Source organism: Littorina saxatilis, linkage group LG17, assembly GCF_037325665.1.
Source record: "Littorina saxatilis isolate snail1 linkage group LG17, US_GU_Lsax_2.0, whole genome shotgun sequence".
NCBI lineage: Eukaryota > Metazoa > Mollusca > Gastropoda > Littorinimorpha > Littorinidae > Littorina > Littorina saxatilis.
Genome location: NC_090261.1, coordinates 43,517,621 through 43,541,152, shown reverse-complemented (window position 1 = coordinate 43,541,152; position 23,532 = coordinate 43,517,621). Strand labels below are relative to the sequence as shown.

General features: G+C 42.0%; 1 protein-coding gene across 1 annotated transcript; it reads right to left on the bottom strand.

The window, feature by feature from the left end:
• Positions 1–7,627: 7,627 nt before the first annotated feature.
• On the bottom strand, positions 7,628–23,507 carry LOC138953098 (putative uncharacterized protein DDB_G0294196). Its single transcript, XM_070324881.1, has 6 exons — positions 23,294–23,507; positions 19,879–19,929; positions 19,389–19,410; positions 17,883–18,034; positions 17,321–17,518; positions 7,628–12,989 (listed from the first exon to the last, which is right to left on the bottom strand). Exons 1-6 carry the CDS (start codon positions 23,390–23,392, stop codon positions 12,978–12,980), a joined length of 534 nt encoding a protein of 177 aa, XP_070180982.1. The 5' UTR covers positions 23,393–23,507; the 3' UTR covers positions 7,628–12,977.
• Positions 23,508–23,532: the final 25 nt, after the last annotated feature.

Below are 23,532 nucleotides of genomic sequence, written 5' to 3'. Positions count from 1 at the left end.
TCACCGCGTGCAACAGAAACGAAGCACGGGATTGGCCCATTCATAAACCCGGTTGTACCTGAGACGAGTTGCCCAGAGCGGTTCGCCACGGGTCGCCCGCAGTGCGAATGACAGAATCAGAATCAGAATCAGAATCAGAATTTATTGTCATTAAAGCACATAGCCTATTGACACATACAAGATACATAAGTACAGGAAAAACAGCAATATAACATAACATACATGTAATACAAACATGTAATACAAAACCAAGTGGAACAGGGAGTGAACAAAGAGGACCTGAAGATGAGCATAAGTTATTGAGGACAGTCGGAAGACGCATTGCATCTGCGTAGTTGAAAACAATCGTACATATATTTTGCCAATTGCCTTTGGATGTCGCTGTCAGTAAACAAAGAACTGACTCTTATTTCATCACTGCCGGTGGAAGTATTCGATAATAACTGTTGCCTGAGATGAGCATACATCAGTCAAGTTGTACACGCATCAAGGAAGTGAAGTTCATCCTCCACCACTCCACAGTTTCTGCATAGTCTTTCCTCCCTTGGTGTTCCCGTGTATCTGCCCTTTTCGACTGATTTCTGTTCATTACACACACACACACACACACACACACACACACACACACACACACACACACACACACACTACTGCCGCCACACACTCTGATTGACCATGACATTGAATGCAGGGCCGGACTAGGTAAGTACTAGCCTGAGGGGGAGGGGGGGTTACAGATGGGGGTCCAGGGGGCGAAGCCCCTTGGTGGGGGTTGTAAGGGGGCTTCGCCCCCTTGAAGCTGAACGTGTTTTTTTTTACATTTAGTCAAGTTTTGACTAACTGTTTTAACGTAGAGGGGGGAATCGAGACGGTTCCATGTCACTTCAGCGCCAGCACTTCAGCACCAGAAATTCAGCGCCATACACTTCAGCGCGAGGATACTTCAGCGCCGTACACTTCAGCGTTGGGACTTTTCAGCACCGTACCTTTCAGCGTGGCGAAATTTTAGCGCCGTACATTGTAGCGCTGTACATTATAGCGCTAGAGGAAGACAGAGAAAGAGAGAGAGAGAGAGAGAGAGAGAGAGAGAGAGAGAGAGTGTGTGTGTGTGCGTGTGTGTGTGTGTCACAGTGTGTGGGTGTTTGTGTGTGTGTGTGTAAAAGTGTCTGCGAAACTGCAAAACTGAGTGACTAATAGGCTTGATTGAGTTTATCCCACAAAAATCTATTCTTTACCTTTATTTCTCAATAAAGCGTATGAATTAAAATGTCCATTTAAATCACTAAAATCAGTAAAATGTCATTAAATGAATTCGATTGCAATGTGCCCATAATGAATAGCTGGAGGTGCCAGTTCAAGATCACACCGCGTCTCCTGACGTACTGAATAGCTTGTCTCTGAAGACGTCAACACTAGAACATGAAAGCAAAGGCGAGTCCTTCCATTGTTTCAAGCAGCCCCCGACCCCCGTCATTGTATTGTCTAACGATCGTCTTTAGGCCAAAAAAAAAAATAGGTCTGTTTACAGTAACCCGACCGACCCTAGTTTTTTCGCGCGACCCTAGACTTTTTTTTGGCATTTGGGGGAGAAAAAAAAAAAATCTTGTTTTTTTTGCAAAATAACGTAAAAATATGGTTTTTTGGAGGAAAAAAAAAACAACAAAAAAAACAATCCCGACCTACCGACCCTATTTTTTGGGCCTATGTTACCGTAAACAGACCTATTTTTTTTTTTGGCCTTATCCGTTTCTGTAAGTCTTTGTACTTGCGCCTTTTGGGCGCTGGAGCCTGGCCTCCCCGTAGACGTGTGACGTCCGCCTGGACTAGTGCCTGTTCTTTCTTGAGGGCCTCTATCAGCCTCCAAAGATTGGGGTAGCACGCCCCGACCACGTTCTGAAAGGCGTGATGCCACCCTTCACAGCTGCTGTTGGACTTGGCAGCATCAGTGAGGACGCGGTCGTGCACCGTGGCGTTCCACATGTCAATGGACAACGTCGGCGGATGACGAGGACCACGACGGCGAGGTCTGCCAATATACGTGTCCTCAAAATAGTCGAAGATTGGTTGCCCACGTGCATCTGAATATAACCCAAACCACTCATTCAGACCTGATCTGTAACTCACGAAGTGATCTCTCTCTCTCTCTCTCTCTCTCTCTCTCTCTCTCTCTCTCTCTCTCTCTCTCTCTCTCTCTCTCTCTCTCTGACGCTAATAGTTTTACCCCCTTCCCCGACATTCCCTCCTTTTCCCCCACCACGGCGCTGAGATGTACGGCGCTGAAGTCAATCAATCAATCAATCAATATGAGGCTTATATCGCGCGTATTCCGTGGGTACAGTTCTAGGCGCAGGGATTTTTATTTATATTATTTTTTTATGCAATTTATATCGCGCACATATTCAAGGCGCAGGGATTTATTTATGCCGTGTGAGATGGAATTTTGTTACACAATACATCACGCATTCACATCGGCCAGCAGATCGCAGCCATTTCGGCGCATATCCTACTTTTCACGGCCTATTATTCCAAGTCACACGGGTATTTGGTGGACATTTTTATCTATGCCTATACAATTTTGCCAGGAAAGACCCTTTTGTCAATCGTGGGATCTTTAACGTGCACCCCCAATGTAGTGTACACGAAGTCTCCCGGCGCTAAAGTGAACGGCGCTGACATGCCCCCGTGCTGAAATGTACGGCGCTAAAAAATACGGTGCTGAAAAGACGCCGCGCTGAAATGGTGGCGCTGAAAGGTATGGCGCTGTAGTGCTGGCGCTAAAGTGACGTGTTACCAATCGAGACGAGGGTCGTGGTGTATGTGTGTGTTTGTGTGTGTTTGTGTGTGTAGTGCGATTCAGACTAAACTACTAGCGAACGACGAAGAAGAAGACTAAACTACTGGACCGATCTTTATGAAATTTGACATGAGAGTTCCTGGGTATGATATCCCCGGACGTTTTTTTTCATTTTTTTGATAAATGTCTTTGATGACGTCATATCCGGCTTTTCGTGAAAGTTGAGGCGGCACTGTCACGCTCTCATTTTTCATTGGTTGAAACTTTGGTCAAGAAATCTTCGACGAAGCCCGGACTTCGGTATTGCATTTCAGCTTGGTGGCTTAAACATTAATTAATGACTTTGGTCATTAAAAATCTGAAAATTGTAAAAAAAAATTTTTATAAAACGATCCAAATTTACGTTCATCTTATTCTAAATCATTTTCTGATTCCAAAAACATTTAAATCTCTATATATATACGACTTGTGACTGTCTGTCTGTCTGTCTGTCTGTCTGTGTGTGTGTGTATGTGTGTGTATTCGCCATGCACGGCCAAAGTTCTCGATGGATCTGCTTCAAATTTGGTGGGCTTATTCAGAGAGACCCCGGACACAACCTCATCGATGAGATATTTCAACACGTGCTCTCAGCGCGCAGCGCTGAACCGATTTTGGTTTTTCTGTTCATTTCACCATTCCCAGTAACTCTATCTTCTCCAGTGTTTTGCGTTTATCTCCCTTCCTTCGTGTGGCTTCAATCCATATTCCCGTTTCTACGTTACTATTTTTAGAATGTCACTGCGCTGTCCAGAACGCTTCCCTTGCACCCGTAAGTTGTTCTTACTGTCAAAGACGGTGAAAAGGTCGAATCAATTTATAGCCACGCGAAAAATACACTGTCACCTATCTCTATATATTTATAGATATACATATATATATATATATACGGCTTCTGTGTGTGTGTGTGTGTGTGTGTGTGTGTGTGTGTGTGTGTGTGTGTGTGTGTGTGTGTTTGTGTGTGTGTGTAAGCAACACCTGTGGATTATAGAGTTCTGTTTGTGATGGGGTCTAGCGGCTTTTGTCTGTCTGTATGTTGTGGCATTTGAGAAGCCACAACAGATAATATAGGGCTAAGAAATAAGCTCTAAAATTCTCAATCCCGTTTGACAGGACTTCGCCTTCAAAGGTGATTGTGGTGAACCGCCACGCTGTCTGTCTCTGTCTCGCGATTCACCCCGGCGAAGCCGGGTATTCCTCTAGTATGTTATATTTGGATTAAAAACAAGCTCTGAAAATTAAAAATATAAAAATTATTATCAAAATTAAATTTTCGAAATCAATTTAAAAACACTTTCATCTTATTCCTTGTCGGTTCCTGATTCCAAAAAACATATAGATATGATATGTTTGGATTTAAAACACGCTCAGAAGGTTAAAACGAAGAGAGGTACAGAAAAGCGTGCTATCCTTCTCAGCGCAACTACTACCCCGCTCTTCTTGTCAATTTCACTGCCTTTGCCATGAGCGGTGGACTGACGATGCTACGAGTCTTGCTGAAAAATTGCATTGCGTTCAGTTTCATTCTGTGAGTTCGACAGCTACTTGACTAAATGTTGTATTTTCGCCTTACGCGACTTGTTGATGTTTCTGGAGGGAAAGGAAGCCTTTCCTTGAACGAAAAAGGTTTGGGAGGTTCATGCTTAAGCCAGGGCGGGGGGGGGGGGGGGGGGGCTGCACAACCCCTGTATAGAGTCAGTCATATAACGCATTCACGTGCGACCTGTGGAAAACATGAATGGTCAAATGCGGTATAGGGTGAGCCGCGACTTCGATCGCCAGTTAAACACGTTCTCACAGCCACGCATTCACGTGCGACCTGTGGAAAACATGAATGGTCAAATGCGGTGTAGGGTGAGCCGCGACTTCGATCGCCAGTTAAACACGTTCTCACAGCACTTGTCAAACTGACATCTTAGAGGCAAGACGAAAGGCTCTGTCGCTCCAATGCACAGGTAAACTTGATTTACAAGAATGGTTTAGCATGACAGTATTTGGTAGTATGATGGTGAATAAGCACTGTAATAATTATAGTATTCACTGATGTATAATGTATTCATTGCATTGGTTGTTTAAGTGGATACTTTAACGGGTTATTATAACTTTAGTGTGTGGTTGAATGTGAAGTATAATTACGACCCAGGGTGAATGATGAGTGAGTTGCCGTGTGTACACATATCTCTGTGTGTGTGTGTGTCCTTGACCAGCACTTTATACCTCAACTATTTGCCCCTCACATTTTCTCTCTCTCTCTCTTTCTCTCTCTCTCTCTCTCTCTACTGGAAATGTCAGTCAAATATCCAAATTAGCACAATATATTTATCAGGGAATGAACAGATTAATCACTGTGACATGATCTATGTACACATGTTATACTGTTTGATGTATACAAATTTGGGACATTTATGAAACACAATATTTTACTATGATTATGTTGTATATGGACGCATACCCTTCAGAAGGGGCTCTGGCCTAAAACTGAATAAACTTTCGTATTCGTATTCTCTCTCTCTCTCTCTCTCTCTCTCTCTCTCTCTGCAGGCGACTAAGGGAGGGAGAGAGGGAGGGAGAGAGCGAGCGTTGCAGTAAGTGTGTGACAGTGGTAGCGATGAGAAGACTGACTACAGGTTTTTTCTCGTTTCAGCTTTTGAACGTTCAACACACTACACGTTTGTTGCAGTCGTCGCCCCTAGAGGAACTCTCCAACTTTGAAGGTAAGGAACGATTTGTGTAAAATTGATCATTGCAGGAGTCATTTTTGAACGTGAGCAACAAAAACAAGTCGCGTAAGGCAAAAATACAACATTTAGTCAAGCTCAGTCGAACTCACAGAATGAAACTGAACGCATTGCATTTTTTCCGCAAGACCGTACACTCGTAGCATCGTCTGTCCACCGCTCGTGGCAAAGGCAGTGAAATTAATCGAGAAAAGCGCGGTAGCGGTTGCGCTGAGGAGGATAGCACGCTTTTTTTTTTATATCTGTTCTTTTTAACTCTCTGAACGTGTTTTTAATCCAAACATATCATATCTATATGTTTTTGGAATCAGGTACCGACAAGGAATAAGATGACATTGTTTTTAAATCGATTTCGTAAATTTAATTTTAATCATAATTTATTTTCAGAGCTTGTTTTTAATCCGAATGTAACATACTTATATGTTTTGGGAATAAGAAAATGATGAATACAATAAACGTAATTTTGAATCGTTTAATAAAAAAAATAATTTTAATTACAATTTTCAGATTTTTAATGACCAAAGTCATCAATTAATTTGTAAGCCTCCAAGCTGAAATGCAATACCAAAGTCCGACCTTCGTCGAAGATTGCTTGGCCAAAATTTCAATCAATTTGATTGAAAAATGAAGGTGTGACGGTGCCGCCTCAAAACTTGACTAAATGTAAATAAGAAAGATGTTTAAAGGATTAAATTGTTGTCAGCTTCTTCGTCGGTCATAGCATATTATAGTTATGTTCGTGTGGTTCATCCTTATCGACCGCGGCCGAATGCCCCAGTTTGTTACGTTGTAGCAGACACAGCAAAATAATATGATTGATCTATCAGAATTTTGGACACTGATCATTTGGTCTATGACTAGAACAAGGGAGAGAAGTCTGTTTTTTTCTTGCCTCAGCTCTAGATGTCAAACTACAGTTCTATCCCTTGATAGCTTGATTGCTGGTAAAGGATGTTTTGGTAAATGGACATGATATCGTTTCACGCTGTTTGTGAGAGAAATAACCCTGCGCGTGTGTTTGAATATAACGCAGTAAGAACCGCAATTGAAAACGCGGTTAAAAAACAAAACAAGATGTGAAGATGTGTATGTGCCTGTGTGTGTTGCACTAGTATAACGTATGCGTACATGGAATGACATTGCGGGTTACCTGATGACGAAAGAAAGATTGTGTGTGTGTGCGCGCGCGTGTGTGTGTGTGTGTGTGCGTGTGTGTCTGCGTGCGTGGGTGTGTGTGACCATGTTTGAATTTATTCGGATTTAGTTCTCTTTCCTTGTTTGTAGTATGATTATGTAAGTGTAAAGCGCTCTGGGCTTGTCACCACGAGGTTTACGCGCTATATAAGTAATCGTTATTATTATTATTATTAAAACAAGAGATGGAATTATTAATAGAAATGTAAATATGTTGGAGAGTACTGAAGTGTTATTAAAACCAAGGCAGATTCGTAAAACTGTAATTGAAAAGTCAGTTATAGAACCCAATGCAGTAAGATTTTAGAAACATGAATTTGGTTTTGAACTTGTGGATAAACACTGGAGTCTAGTTTTCGATAGAATCAAAGAAACACGATTGAGATTGCTGCACTGGAAAGTTCTTCATAATATATACCCCACAAACATTTTGTTATTTAAAATGGGTATTTCACCTTGTGTGGATTGTACATTATTGTGTTGGAGAAATAGATTATGTGGAACATGTTTTGTATTCGTGTAAAAAGATTTCAAATATTTGGAGATATATTGAGGATAAAGTTTCTGTAAAGTATAACGTAAAGATAAATATAAATGTACATGATTGTTTGTTTGGTATGATATATTGTTCTGAACATGTGAACGGCTCAGATCATGGGTAATATTAACACCTTCACATTTAAATGCTTATTTTATAGCCATCGATTGAATTGAGAAAAAATAACAAAGCATACTAAACTGCTAAGGCCAAAAAAAAAAAATTGTCTGTTTAGGGTAACATGACCAAAAAAAGTAGGGTCGGTGGGTAGGTAGGGTTTTTTTTTTTTTTTTTTTTTTTGTTGTTGTTGTTGTAAATGCTATGTTGGCTGAACATTCACTTCTTATATTTGATGAATACATGTTTCAAAACTAACGTATAAATAAAACAGAGAAAGGGAGAGAAAGAAACGCCAAATGTCTCTTTTTAGCATTTTTACCTCTTTTTTTTTTTCTTTTTTTTGAAATCCAAAAAAAGTTTTTGGGTCGGCGCCAAATCGATAGGGTCGGTCGGGTTACCCTAAACAGACAATTTTTTTTTTGGCCTAAGCATGAAACAAACAAAAAGGAAATAAACAGAACCAACATCATCGTTTTGTATGTGTGGGTAGTAAATACGTTTTATTCACAAAATACGGCGGAAAATGGCGACCAATTTGTTGCACAGCGGCAGGTCACTTTTTTAAACCAAGGCCAGTACTTTCATACATGACAAAGGAAAGCAAATGAGGCCTGACTAATAAAGTTATAGCGTTCCTTTGTGTGTCTGAGTGATACACTGTTTTAATCAACTATCTTCAAAAACGTAATTGCACTCAGATTTTTCTTCCGCTCAACTTTTGTGTCACACGGTCTTTGCGACAAAGAGATAGATGGCATTCTCGCAAAACATCATTGACAACTCAGACCCGTCAATGTTAGCCTTGACATTGGGAAGAGCAACTATTGTGTTTTAATAAAGGAAAACATTGTAGTATCGGCAGAACACGACCAAATGAGTTTTGTGTCATAGCGTTATGGGCGTAACTTTCGTGGCCTTGCGAGATCTGCCGCAAAATGCGGGCATGTCCGGATAGCTCAGTGACAGTTTGCGGACACTTCGCCTTGAAAATTCATAAGTTTCATAAAATTGTGACTCTTCAATGTTTCCCGCAGTGGGGCACTGCGGTTATGAAATTAAAGGCCCCTCCTGTTTTTGGAACCGCAGGAGCTTTCTAGTTTGCTGTTAGGTAGATTTTTGGTTCCTCTTTCCTGTCATGCTCTCTTTTTCTTCATGAATTCTTTTCTTTTTTCTGCCTTCTTGCTCATTCACCTGTATTTTTTCCAAAAATCTCTTCTCTTGCCGCTTGTCTCGCGATTCATGTATAGTTTAATCTGTTAGTGTTCTGATGTAAGTCCAGCAGTAGATAGGTTAAGCCTATTTTAACATACTGGAAACTGGTAATCTTCCAGTAGGTATTAATTTAGTTTTACTAAAGCCTGCTGGGACACAAGTAATGGGTTAGTGCATTTGTAAACAGGAATCGCTTGACAAGTGGCCCCCTTCATCCCCCCCTTCCTCGTCCTGATATGGCTCTGCGTAGTCGGCTGGACGTTAAGCAACAAATAAACAAATAAACTCTTCAATGTTAAAAGTGTGCTGCAGCAATGATAGCCGCGAGAATAATCCGAAAGTTCGTTCAAAGCACCCAAGCATAGCCCGTGCAAAAAGAAAAGGCGATCAAGTTTTTGTTAAAACATTTTTTTAACACAAGCCAGAGAACACCAGTGCTTGTGAGAGCAAAACGTTTGCCCGCAGCGACGTGAACTTTTCTTCTCTTTCACACTCGAGAGCTTTTGAATCGGGGTATTGTGCAAGTCGCCGACTTTCGACAGTGACGTAATCTTCTTACGCGAGCTTTATCCATAGACTTGTAAACTACAGAATTTCTACCCGGCCAAAGCGGCCTTGGGTGGCGTTTGCTAAAAAAAATTGGGGCGCCTATAGCACCCACCGTATTTTAGTTAGTATGTTCCCAAATTTTGATGAACTTCCATCTCCAACTGTAGCCCCTGGCCGGGCACAACGAATCCTTCTTTATCATGTATTATCGGTGTGAAAATTTCCCAAGTCGATTAGGCCAAAAAAAAAGGTCTGTTTACGGTAACATAGGCCAAAAAAATAGGGTCGGTAGGTCGGGTTTTTTTTTTCATTTTTTTTTTCTTCAAAAAACCATATTTTTACGTTATTTTGCCAAAAAAACAAGATTTTTTTTTTCCCTAATGCCCCCAAAAAAGTCTAGGGTCGCGCGAAAAAACTAGGGTCGGTCGGGTTACCGTAAACAGACCTATTTTTTTTTGGCCTTACAGTATAGCCGTTCGTGGGATACCTGGATAACAATGATAGTCAAGCAGGATGTAAGAAATGTTAAGTCCTTTGTACTGGAAACTTGCATTCTCCCAGTAAGGTAATATATTGTACTACGTTGCAAGCCCCTGGAGCAATTTTTTTATTAGTGCTTTTGTGAACAAACAATTAACAAGTGGCTCTATCCCATCCCCTTCCCTTTCCCCGTCGCGATATAACCTTGAACGGTTGAAAACGACGTTAAACACCAAATGAAGAAAGAAAGAAAGAATCCGCTGCTCGCCCACTCCAAAGTTCTCCAGAAAGTGATTCAACAGAGAAATCACCATGTTAGAACCCTTGCTGCTGCTTATTCCCTCGTCGATCAGGTCGTTGATTTGCTGTATAAGACCCTCTGCACACACTCCATTAATGCTTTCTCCACTGAGGTCATTGCTTTTGAAGCTGCAGCTGACATCCCCAAGAGAAAGTGTGCGTTGCAGTACTGTCTGGTTATGCCTTCATCTGTCTGCAGGATTTCTTTTTTCTTTGCCTCTGTAGCATCTTGAAACGACTTCATGACGTTAGCTCTGTCTCACATGAGCCCCACAATATTTCTGAGCATGGCCTTGAGCTGGTCTTCTCCCTGTTGGTCAATGTTGAGATAGCACAGCTCATCTAATAATAATAATAATAATAATGATTATTTATACGCGCACACCTTCCCAAAGGGAAGCTCGTGGCGTTTACAAAGGCGCTTCATGCATATACTCGTACATAACAATCTCACAACCTTACATTCCACACAATCAACCGTACTAAAAATAATAATAATAATAAAACAAGTACAAAATAAAGGATAATAAAGCAAATATCTAACTGTACATTATTAAAAACTCTAAAAGAATATTATACATCGGTGCCAAACATTTTGTACAAGGTGAAGTAACTGCTTCTCACTGATCAGCAGAAAAGGCGGATCGGAAAAGGTGGGTCTTGAGGGAGCTTTTGAACTGGATCGGGGTATCAGAATTACGGACAGAGAGAGGCAGGCTATTCCAGGTTACAGGGCCGATGTAGGAGAAGGCACGTTGTCCTTGAGTTTTCTTATTGCGTCGGGGAACTTTGAGCATTTTTGTGTCAGCAGATGAACGGAGGGATTTAGGAGTGTAGACTGTGAGAATTTCTGTGAGTGCGTGTGGTGCAGTTTGGTTGAAGACATACTACTAAGTTTATAATCTATCCTCTGAGCGATGGGGAGCCAGTGCAGGGCACGAAGGAGTGGAGTGGTGTGAGTTCTCTTGGGACATCTAAAAACTAACCTAGCAGCACTATTTTGAACCTTTTGGAGCTTGTTGAGTAGAGTGTCAGGGATGCCGGCAAGAAGAGAATTTCCATAGTCTAAGATCCAGAAGAGACTGTGTGTCCTCTCTCTGTCGCGATATAACCTTCATGGTTGAAAACGACGTTAAACACCAAATAAAGAAAGAAAGTGTCCTCTCTAGCAACAAGCTGAAATCCAAGTGATAGGACAGTGCGATCAGCATCAGCAAGGGTGATCTGCTGTCCCGCAAACTGCCTGTAGGGTTGTCATCAACATAGTCTGTGGTGCTGTATTCACATAGCCTGTGGTGCTGTATTGACATAGCCTGTGGTGCTGTTTTGACATAGCCTGTGGTGTTGTATGGACATAGCCTGTGATGCTGTATTGACATAGCTTGTGATGCTGTCATCAACATAGCCTGTGGTGCTGTATTGACACAGCCTGTGGTGCTGTTTTGACATAGCCTGTGGTGCTGTTTTGACATAGCCTGTGGTGCTGTTTTGACATAGCCTGTGGTGCTGTCATCAACATAGCCTGTGGTGCTGTATTGACATAGCCTGTGGTGCTGTATGGACATAGCCTGTGATGCTGTATTGACATAGCCTGTGGTGCTGTATTGACATAGTCGATCACGGGGCGGACGCCTTACCACTAGGCCAACCGTGCCGGTATGTCTACAGTGTGTTACGTGACCTTGCAAGTGGAGGTAAAAAACATTTGTTGATTTGTTTTCCAGGGGTAGGGTAGAGGTGCATTTTTAAATTCAAGCAAGCCCTTATGTTTGGTGTGCTCTTTCTTGTTCTTTTTCTTTAAAGATGCATTCAGCATAGTGTTTTGTGTCTGCTGTTGTTGAAATATTATATATGGATGCAAAAGAAATAATCGAATACACCGGCACGGTTGGCCTAGTGGTAAGGCGTCCGCCCCGTGATCGGGAGGTCGTGGGTTCGAACCCCGGCCGGGTCATACCTAAGACTTTAAAATTGGCAATCTAGTGGCTGCTCCGCCTGGCGTCTGGCATTATGGGGTTAGTGCTAGGACTGGTTGGTCCGGTGTCAGAATAATGTGACTGGGTGAGACATGAAGCCTGTGCTGCGACTTCTGTCTTGTGTGTGGCGCACGTTATATGTCAAAGCAGCACCGCCCTGATATGGCCCTTCGTGGTCGGCTGGGCGTAAAGCAAGCAAACAAACAAATAATCGAATGTTTAAAAAATATAAAAAATTTACAAACAAGGATCTTGTAATTCTATAATGCTTGCGTCATACCATATGCGATCCTACTTGATGCCTGTTGGAGTTGATTACCAGTTACCTTGATGACAAGTTCAGAGTCACCAGAACACAGCTACCGTTACCACTTACTCTGAGAGCACAAGTCCTATGGCGCCCCAAAACTGCCGTCAGGACCCAGCTTGGCGAGTTCTTCTGCTACTATGATTATTTTGTTGAACATCGATGGTTGAAGTAAGTCTACAGTCTTTGCCGTTGGGTTGTTGGTCACTTTCCGAAACAAGAGGATGCTGCGTGCCAGCAAGTTCAGCTTTCCCCTGAGGCTTTCCCTTGATTTCAGCGTCATATTGTGTGACGCCATGTAGGATTTCATGAGCTGCAACGCTATACCATCATTGGCGACAATCGGACGCCTCTCCGGGACTTGAAGTTCATCCAAAATTGCTGACGTCAGTACTTCCGTATCAAGCTTTCTTGAAAAGACAGTCCCTTTTTTGTCGGTGCAGTTTTTGTGTCTATAAAAAACTTTCTTTGAAGGTGCCGTTGCATTCGTTGCACACCTTGAGTGCACTTGCATCCTTGATAACTTTTAAAGGCCTTTTTCCCTCCAAAATTTCATTGTTAAACATGCGGATTCCTCGATGTTTGAGGGTCTCCATTTCGTTTTCCTGTTCATCCTTGCTCAGGGCTGAAATCCGCATCATGTCTGGTTCATGTTGATGTACGGCTGATCTGAGGTGACGCCAAATCTTGCCAGAAAAGACCTTTTTGCAAAAGATGCACGGGTAAAGCTTCAACTGCCTCTCTGCAACCACAAAAACATATTACCTGAATAGAGACTTCAAAACACTTACAAATAAATAGCATATCACAAACTTTCCTGAAAAAAAAATTAAACAAAAACAAGTTGCTTTGAAGAAAGTATACCCATGCAGCTGCTTGTTTTTTTGTTTTCGAATCATTCTTTCATGACAAATGTTGCAATGTATTTGTCTACCCACCTACCTACCTGTCACTCATAAGATAAGAGTTAAGATAAGATAAATTTGCAGATGTCTAAGGCCGCGAGGCCTATATCTGATCTTTTGATCAGTACTATTAACTTTCCTAACTTTGAGATGGCCTAGTGTAACGATCTTTTGATCGTGCCTTATTGTCTAGACTTTCTTCCGGTGTCGTATATATTGGCTGAGAGTGGCATGCGTGGCTTTCGTGGCAAACACTGGGTGGCTAACCTTAGCACAATACATGTAGTCCTTGAACACATTGTCAATTCTGTTCTTGAAACTGTTTAATGACGGCGCCTCCACTGTTGACTTGTCCAGGGCATTCCAAGTGTCTACAACTCTATTTGTGAAGAAGTGCTGTCTCAAGCTGGGTTTACCGGCACGGTTGGCCTAGTGGTAAGGCGTCCGCCCCGTGATCGGGAGGTCGTGGGTTCGAACCCCGGCCGGGTCATACCTAAGACTTTAAAATTGGCAATCTAGTGGCTGCTCCGCCTGGCGTCTGGCATTATGGAGTTAGTGCTAGGACTGGTTGGTCCGGTGTCAGAATAATGTGACTGGGTGAGACATGAAGCCTGTGCTGCGACTTCTGTCTTGTGTGTGGCGCACGTTATATGTCAAAGCAGCACCGCCCTGATATGGCCCGTTGTGGTCGGCTGGGCGTTAAGCAAGCAAACAAACAAACAAATCAAGCTGGGTTTACATGCGTTTTTCTTTAATTTGTAACAGTGTCCTCTAGTACCACGGATTGCTGATTGAGTTCGAGAGGATTCTTGCAGTTATACACACCGTGCATGAACTTGTACACTTCTATCATATCACCTCTTACTCTTCTGTAACACATACTACTTATCTTCATGACTTTGAGACGCTCCTCATACTCTAGGTCCTTCAAACCCGGTACACACTTTGTTGCTCTACGTAGCACACCCTCAATAAGCTTTTTGTCCTTTTCCAAGCGTGGACTCTCGTCGCGATATAACCTTCGTGGTTGAAAACGACGTTAAACACCAAATAAAGAAAGAAAGCGTGGACCCCAGGCACAGTTTGCGAATTCCAGATGAGGCCTCACCAGAGCTATGAACAACATTCTCATTGATTCTTGGTCAATGTACTCGTACGACCTTCTCACAAGTCCTAGAATCTTATTTGCTTTATTTGCTTGGCTCTCTACATGCTTGGAGAATTTGAGTTCATTGTCTATATGCACACCAAGATCTCTTTCCACACTTGAACTACCCAGGTCCACTCTCCCATCACCTCCAGCCGTTTTCATACTATACACATGTTTCACGTTTTTCTGTCCCAACTGTAGCACCTGACATTTATCCGCATTAAATTTCATTTGCCATTTATCAGCCCATGCTGTGAGGTTATCCAGGTCACTTTGCAACTTCGTGAAGTCATCGACAGTGTCCACTGATCGGTAAATTTTCGTATCATCGGCGTACATGCTACATAGACTCTCCACTACTTCTGGGAGGTCGTTTATGAACACAACGAAAAAAACTGGACCCAAAACACTGCCCTGAGGCACTCCGCTTGTCACTTCCACCCAGTCAGATAGGGTACCGTTTACTTTTACTCTTTGGCGACGGTCTTTTAAAAAGCTGCCGATCCAATCATTGACCTCATCAGTGACACCATACGATTTGAGCTTTGTGAGGAGGCGTTCGTGACACAACGTATATGCCTTAGAAAAATCCAGGTATATCGCATCCACCGGCTTTCCATTGTCTAGGCTATTTGTCCAGTCATCAAGGACTCCGAGCAGATTTGTTACACATGATCTTTTTGACACAAATCCATGCTGACACTCTATTAACAGACCATTACTCTCCATATGCTCAAACAGTGAGTCTCTTACAACTTTTTCCATTGTCTTGCATGTTATACTTGTCAGAGATACTGGTCGGTAATTTCCAGGCTTGGACTTGTCACCCTTCTTAAACAGCGGTGTCACATTTGCATCCCATTGTCTTGGTAACACACCTTCACACAAAGATGTCCTAAACACAGTAGCCAGTGGCTCTGCCAACTCATCTGCCAATTCTCTCAGAATTCTAGGGTGCACATTATCGGGACCTGGTGATTTGGACACATTGATAGACTTTAACAGTTTGAGAACACACTTCGTTTTGATATCAATAGTGCTTAAGGTTGCGTTTAAACACACACACACACAGGCACACACACACGCACATACACCACGACCCTCGTCTCGATTCCCCCCTCTACGTTAAAATATTTAGTCAAAACTTGACTAAATGTAAAAACATGAATAAAATAGGTAGTAAAAAACAAGGATTTCGCGGGTGAGGCAACCAAAGCGCTTGACGCACGTGCTGCGGCGGCTGGCAACGCCGCACTGAGTACACAATCTAGTAGCCACAGATGTCTCGCAGGTAACACATCCCAACACGTCGAATTTGCTATTGTCAATGTCTGCGTAAGTGTCCATCAGTTTTTCACTGAAGTACACCTTTGAGTAGCCATAGGCGGCTTTTATGTTGTCAGAGGTAAAAGTGAGCTGAGAAGAGAAACCTTGTACGACATTTTGTACCTCCCGGGGTCGACCACCCTGGCTTGTGTCGGGGTAAATGATGCGGTTGACCTGGTCGATGGTGCTGTCATCTACTTTGCCTGAGGTGCTGTATTGACTTAGCCTGTGGTACTGTTTTGACATAGCCTGTGGTGCCGTTTTGACATAGCTTGTGGTGCTGTATTGACATAGCCTGTGGTGCTGTATTGACATAGCCTGTGGTGCTGTATTGACATAGCCTGTGGTGGTGTTTTGACATAGCCTGTGGTGCTGTTTTGACATAACCTGTGATGCTGTTTTGACATAGCCTGTGGTGGTGTTTTGACATAGCCTGTGGTGCTGTATTGACATAGTCTGTGGTGGTGTTTTGACATAGCCTGTGTTGCTGTATTGACAGAGCCTGTGGTGCTGTTTTGACATAGCCTGTGGTGCTGTTTTGACATAGCCTGTGGTGCTGTTTTGACATAGCCTGTGGTGCTGTTTTGACATAGCCTGTGGTGCTGTTTTGACATAGCCTGTGGTGCTGTTTTGACATAGCCTGTGGGGCTGTTTTGACATAGCCTGTGGTGCTGTATTGATATAGCCTGTGATGCTGTTTTGACATAGCCTGTGATGCTGTAGCCTGTGATGCTGTATTGACATAGCCTGTGGTGCTGTATTGACATAGCCTGTGGTGCTGTATTGACATAGCCTGTGATGCTGTTTTGACATAGCCTGTGATGCTGTATTGACATAGCCTGTGATGCTGTTTTGACATAGCCTGTGGTGCTGTATTGACATAGCCTGTGGTACCTCTCGGGGTCGACCACCCTGGCTTGTCTCAAGGTAACCATGAGGATGCGAACACGCTGCAATATTGTTCTATCATATTCTGGGCTTTATATTTTTTTGCGGACTTTGAGAATGTCAGCAAACTCTTCCTTCACGGTAGAATACAACACACTGTCGGGCAACACAAAGTCCTCGCGCCTTATAGGGTTTTGTTTGAGTTTATCGCGATAGTGGCCCAGAAAAGGCATAGAAGAGGCGTGTAGATATTCGTTTCCTCTTGGTAAATGATGCAGTTGACCTGGAGGACGATGTTGATTCCGGAGAAAGCGCGTAGTCGCCTTCTACAGAAGAAGCGGTTGAATATGTTTGTTTGGCTCCTCTGCGGATGGGTATTAATGGTGGTGTGGGTACACAGGTAAGATCGTTGGGGTCGTCGCCGCAGTCTTCTTCTTCAGCCTCGAGAGCCGAACTAGACTCGCTGCAATATTGTTCCATCATATTCTGGGCTTCTTCCCCTTTCTTCCCAGACTCGGAAAATATCAGCAAACTCTTCCCTCACGGTAGAATACAACACACCGTCGGGCAACACAACAGAGTCCTCGCGCCTTGTAGGGTTTTGCCTGAGTTTCTCGCGATAGTGGCCCAGAACATCGTCAGAACAGTCTGAAAATCAATAAAACCACCATGAAATCATCAGGAATTTTTGATTTTGGAATGGGAACTTTGATCCCTGCTTCGGCTTGACTCAGGTTGGGCAGCAAGCTTTTAGAAACCCCAGGTCTCCATCACCAAAGCACACAGAAAAGTAGCAACCAGTACCTTTTGTTGTGCTTCACGCTGTTTCTCTGCCTCCAGCATCTGCTGCTGCTGCAGCGCCTTCATCATCAGGTCTGTCTGCTGCGGCTGTGGGGGTGCCACAGCGATGGGTTGGGGTGGAGGCTGTATGGGTGGTTGTGTTGGTGGTGGTGCCACGGGCTGTGTCATCTGAGGTGGTGGTGGGGGTACCGGCTGCGTCATCTGTTAAGATAACATTTACCAATCATACACAGGGTTCAGCTTGGGAGAAAAAGAATGAGGGTCATCTGATTAGACATGGTAGAAGGCGTGAATCCTCAAGCAGGCTAGGGGATCTAGAAGCATGATCAAATTCTGCAACACCCCCCCCCCCCCCCCCCCCTCTCTTTGTTAATCATGTACTAGTGTTATAAAGGCCTATTACAATTTCTGAATCATTTTGTTTCCAACTAGCATTTGTACAGGGTGTCTGCTTTACATATGAAGAACAACATAAATACATCAACAAACTGAATTATAAGTAACCAAGAGGATTTTCTTGGACTGTATAAATGTTAAGAAAAGAAGACGCTAAAATTGTACAAACCTGCTGTTGTTGCTGCAGCAGTAACGACTGCTGGTAACCCAGAGCCTCTTTCTGGCGGTCACGTTCACTCTCCAACATCTGCTGTTGCAGCGCCACCTTGCGGGCCAACTCCTGGTCCAGGTTGGCCTTAGCGTCCCCATCGCCTGCAAAATCTGAGAAAGGGATTCCATGCAAGCACGATTTTCGCATATTTGACGCATTTGAAAACTCGCTGTTAATGAAATTGGAGGGCGTGTGGCATATGCACAAATAATTAGCTTCTTTTTCTCCAATACTGATCAGCCATCTTGCGAATACAACCTGTTCTAAAATCTAAAACAGCATCATACAGCGTGTGGTGATTTGAAAGATTTGGCTAATCACTGCTCGGCACAAGTACATCTCCTTTTTAATCAGGTGGACAAGACATGTGTTTCTCACCAAAGCGGATAGAAAGATAAGAGTTTGTGTGAATAGGTACTTCACAGTTGTGTGTGGAAAATACATCCATGTGACAAGCTATGGTATAAAAAAGCCAACGGGTAAATGATTTAATGAAATGTACATGTATATAACTTATAAGACAAAGCCAGTTCATTTTTTTTTTTAAACGTAGTCTTAAACTAGGAACAAAGTATCAAATCAGTAACATTAGCATTGCCACATCGCCCAGCGTCAACTGAGGACACAGTGAAAAGGCTTTTTTTCTTCTCACTTTGAGTGAAAAATAATTGGCATAATTGATGTTTGTGAGTCACAAATTATGTATCAAATGAAAAAGGAATGAATAAAGAAATGATTCAAAAACAAAGCTTACTGTATGAAATTAATAAAAGATGTGTTTTGGAATATTTTGAGTGTGAAAGTACGTGTTCGTCTTCACTGCCTCTCGCGGCCATTTTCGCGTCACTCTTAGCAGACGACCAGTTCATTTCAAACTGCTCGGAATACCGTAATTTTCATTGGAGGGCTGTGATATTTTGCAACCAATCAGAGAAAGCCTTACATCTTTCCCATACAAAAAAACGCGACCCACCGGAAGCTACATCTCCGTCAGCATGACGGTGAACATTACTCGTGTGAGTTTCACTAAAATTTGGTCTGAAAACTTCCATCGGCATACACGGTTCAAATGCAGTTTATAAAACATGAACTTCTGTTTCATTTAAGCCAAAAATCAAAAGAATCGAGCGAGAAATGACTTAATCCCAGCGATTATGCTGCGCAAAACTGGACCCGAAAAATGCGAAACTCGGCCGATCAAAAGCCTGAAGAGGTTGCGATCTCGGCTCGCTCAAAGCAAAGCGATTTCGAACTAAAATGACCATATCTCGCGAACTACTGCACCGATTTAAATAAAACAAATTGCTATGTGCTCAGAATTTTGATCTCTTTAAAATGGTGTGTTTCTTGTCATTCAACCATTAATTTCAAAATTTCATGTGTCATTGCTAGTAACATCTACTTTACTAAACACATAATCTAATGCAAAATCTTCAAAACAAATAAAGTTTTCTTTCAACTTACCTTCATCTTGTTCTGTAGGTGCCTAGATAAAAAAAAATAAAGAAGAAAAGATGAATCCATCTCATATAGTTTCTAAGCATTCACTTATTCAGTGGCGGTGAATAGACACTCTGTTCTTAAAAAACATAAATAAACTATAAATATAAGCCTGCTGTGATTCCCTGCTAAAACAATTGTTAAAATTTGTATTTATTTTACATTTAACTTTTAAGACAAAATCAAGTCTGCTTACATTATTTTCATGTGTGAGCTCTTAAAAATACAGAACGAGATTCAAATTACTCTAAATATTAATAAACTCTATTTCAAGGATACTTCCTCATTAACATTTCAGACAATAAAAAATAAATTAAAAAAAAGCACATTTTTTTAAAAGAGTGTGATCGAACACATTTATACAAACCTACAACTACAAGTGTGGGTGTGTGTGTGTGTACAAGGGTGTGCTTGTGCGCGCGTGTGCCTGTTTGTGACATTTTGCAATACTTACCGACATTTCAAGCTTGACCAGCTCTCTTGTTTCAACCTTGCAAACTCCCAACTGTCGACAATAAAAATCAAATATTGACAGAATCAGTGAATGTAAAAGGAATCAAACGATTATGACTTGTAAAATTAGTACTACTAGTAAGACTATGAGGTTCCTTTTCCACCAACAGAAAATGGCCATGGCCAAGGCTCGAGAACTGGCACTAACTGCAAACTCTAGAAACACTCAAACAGAGATCTCTTTTTCCGAGAACCGATGAGTCGTTCTAAAAGATACATGTTTTCAAGTTATACAAAGAACTGTGGTCTGACTTTATTTTCCAGAAAGGTTTTTAATTCTAGATATCAATTTCATACTAGGTTGTGGCTATATCCACGGGTCTGTGTCTCTAGTCCCCAAGCTATATCCACGTTACTGACGTCATCGTCGCACGAAAAGCCTCGCGTTGGCACTCTTATCAAGCACCATTTTGTTCTTACCACAAAACAATCAACTCTTTTGACAACCTGCAAACTAAACTGAAAGCCTTACAGGAGTGCACTAATGTGCAACTTTCAAAAAGTTCGTCGAGATCAAAAGCAATCATCAGGAGTATCGCACAAAATATAGATTCCTATTTTTCCCTTAACGGACACGTTGTCTCCGTAGCTCAGACGATAGTGATTTGCCAAACAGTCCGTGAGACCTCCAGTTCGAGCCTGGCCTCAGTCTTTTTTTTTTTTAAATTTGTTCACTTTTATTTTCCCCTCTTAACTTTCCTTTCTTTTATTTTGCTCTACTCTTCTTTTCTACAAAGCATTTCGTTGATAAAGCCGAGATTGCAACAAAAATGCACTCCTGCAATTTTCACCGGTCACAACGGTAGGACGGCAGCCGGCTTTGTTTACATTTTATCACATAAACACCCCTCTCCTCCCCTTCAAAGTGCTGCTGATCGAACTTTGGACCCTGTATTCCACTCATGGAGTCTTGAAGCCTGTGCTGCGACTACTGTCTTGTGTGTGGCGCACGTTAAATGTCAAAGCAGCACCGCCCTGATATGGCCCTTCGTGGTCGGCTGGGCGTTAAGCAAACAAACAAACAAACAAACAAACTCATGGAGTCTAACTCGTTATCTAAAAATAAAAGGGAATTTTGACTTTTAAAATTTGACAGCTGAAGTCAGTGAACTAAAGTGCCCAACCGAAAGCAGGAAAATATAAGGCGAGAGTAGCGTCCCTTGAGTACGATGACGTCAGTAACGTGGATATATAGCATCGAGTCTAGAGACACGGACCCGTGGATATATAGCCACAGCCTTCATACTAAGATTGAGTAATTTCAGAAAGAAAGACATTCATCATTTCGATAGCATTTATCATGAGCGACCGACAAAAGCGAGAGAATACAAAATGCAAATCGCTGGATCAGGTGTTAGTTACTGAGTTAACTCAGTACTGCAATGTCACTGTTACCACTGTCAAAGCATTTTGATGCAAAGCAGAGTTTTCTTTTGTCATAACTGAAAAATTATTACTTTGTTGGCATGTTAATCGTGTATGCATTGCAGTTGGTTGATAAATGCTGTTCCTAGACTAGTAGTAGTACTACATGTATTAGTAATTTGACATGCTTGGTAATGGTACTTTGGTTGGCAGACGCATTCACTTCAGTGATGACTGGCCGAGGGACTGTGGTGATTGACCTAGATGGTTGTTGCGATCTTAGATATTTGAAAAACCACTCAAAAGCTTTGGAATGAAGAAGAAGAGAATAAAATAAAAGAAGTACATGTAAGGGTTTAGTAAGAAAGAGAAAAGGCAACAAGAAACAGAAATAGAGAGTTACATTACATGAGGTACACTCTTTCCGCTGCAATTTAACACCTTATTCACAGTTCTACTTCTAAACAGTAAAAACTACTGGATATTCTTATATATTCGAGTCTTTCAGTCTGTGAGTGTGATATGTTTAGCCTATTTTTAGTGTACAGTTTATTCAGTTATTCTACTAACTACGACTACGATTACTGCGACACTTCATGACATTATTAGTAGCTCGGCTGCTTTGCCAATGCCATTTAGTGTTCCGTTCATCTCTAGGTAGACATTGCATTTACGGTTCATCGTGTTCTGTTGCACGTTGCTTACACAATGCACAATTCAGTAACCATACTCACATTGTCTCAATCACTACAATACACTCAATACAAGTCCGACGATCTTCGTACGCCGACTCAGCATGAGAAGTCCGCCATGTTGCTTTACCTTACCTCGGGTAAAATGTTCCCAAAACAGATGAATTCTTCATAAAGGAGCAAACAAATATTTTCGTTGACATTTGTGTTACACTCAAAGATGAAAGTATTTAGTTTCATTATTATAATTTACATTTGTAGTTAGCTTCTTTCTGACGGGTCTTTCGAGAACATGGTAAAGGTGGCGGTCTGACTAACTACTGCACAACCACGCGCGATTCCGCGCGACCTCAAACTAAAGCATTTACATACACGTGTAATATCTTCACAGTATTTTCTCACGTTGCACCAAGTTTTAACCCATAGAAATGAAAAATAAGGGAATTGGTCTGTCTGTCTATCTGTCTGTCTGTCTGTCTGTCTGTCTGTCTCTCTCGAAATTATGATGTTCTGCACCGAGACAATACTCATTGTCTTGCAGAGTTGATGTACATTATTCAGACTTTAATTTGATTTGCTAATTTTTGCTTTGCACCTAGTCATAAACATTTATAAACTACAATGTTTCTATATAATGCGCTTATGTACATAAACTTATACTATTTCACTAATTATACTAGTTATTATAGTAGATTTAGTGAATCGAGTCGTGACCGTCATGAAGGTTTGTGTTGAATGCCTTTGCAAAATGTGCCAAAAGTTTGAGTATTTTTGATAAATGAAAAAAAAGTTTTAGGGTCGGCAGGAAAAAATAGGGTCGGTCGGGTTACCCTAAACCAACATATATTTTTATTTGGCCTTAAGGTAACAATGAAACACTCGCGTCAGAGTATTAATAACATATACAATGGTCCGGATCCTTTGATTTAAAGCTTTCTCTCTTTTGTGAGTTTATGTCACAGATCATGTTCTTCTTCTTCACAAAGCCTTCAATCTACATCCATTCTGAGAACCACTCTCTTTGACACAACTGTTACAGACAAAAATGCATGCAAGTTCTCTATCTCTTCCAGCACCCTCCCCTCTTTGCTTCCTCGATTCAAAAATAAAGAAAGAGAAAAATATATGAAGATCCTGCAACAGAAAGAGCTTAAAAAAAGCCAAAACCTTCACAAGCAAATACCAGAGCAACCACATGACACATACAACTATTGACCCTTTTCCACACACAGACACAGACACAGAAACAGAGACACACACACACACACACACAAACACGCACAGAACTTTCTTACTCACCCGTTGTTTTGCAGCATGAGCGGCCACCATGTCCGACAGATCTTCTTTCTCGAGCTGTGACTGCTGTTCTCGCATTGTTTCGTCGTACTTTGCCTGCATGGCGGCTGTGTCAAGGTCAAGCTCCTCAGGGTTCAAGGTCACCTCCACGCCCTCTGCCGTACCGCCCTTCTCTCCTCCTTTCTTGCCTGGTTGAACCTGTAACAGGGTGCAGTTAAGGATTTAGCCTCTGATAGAAGGAC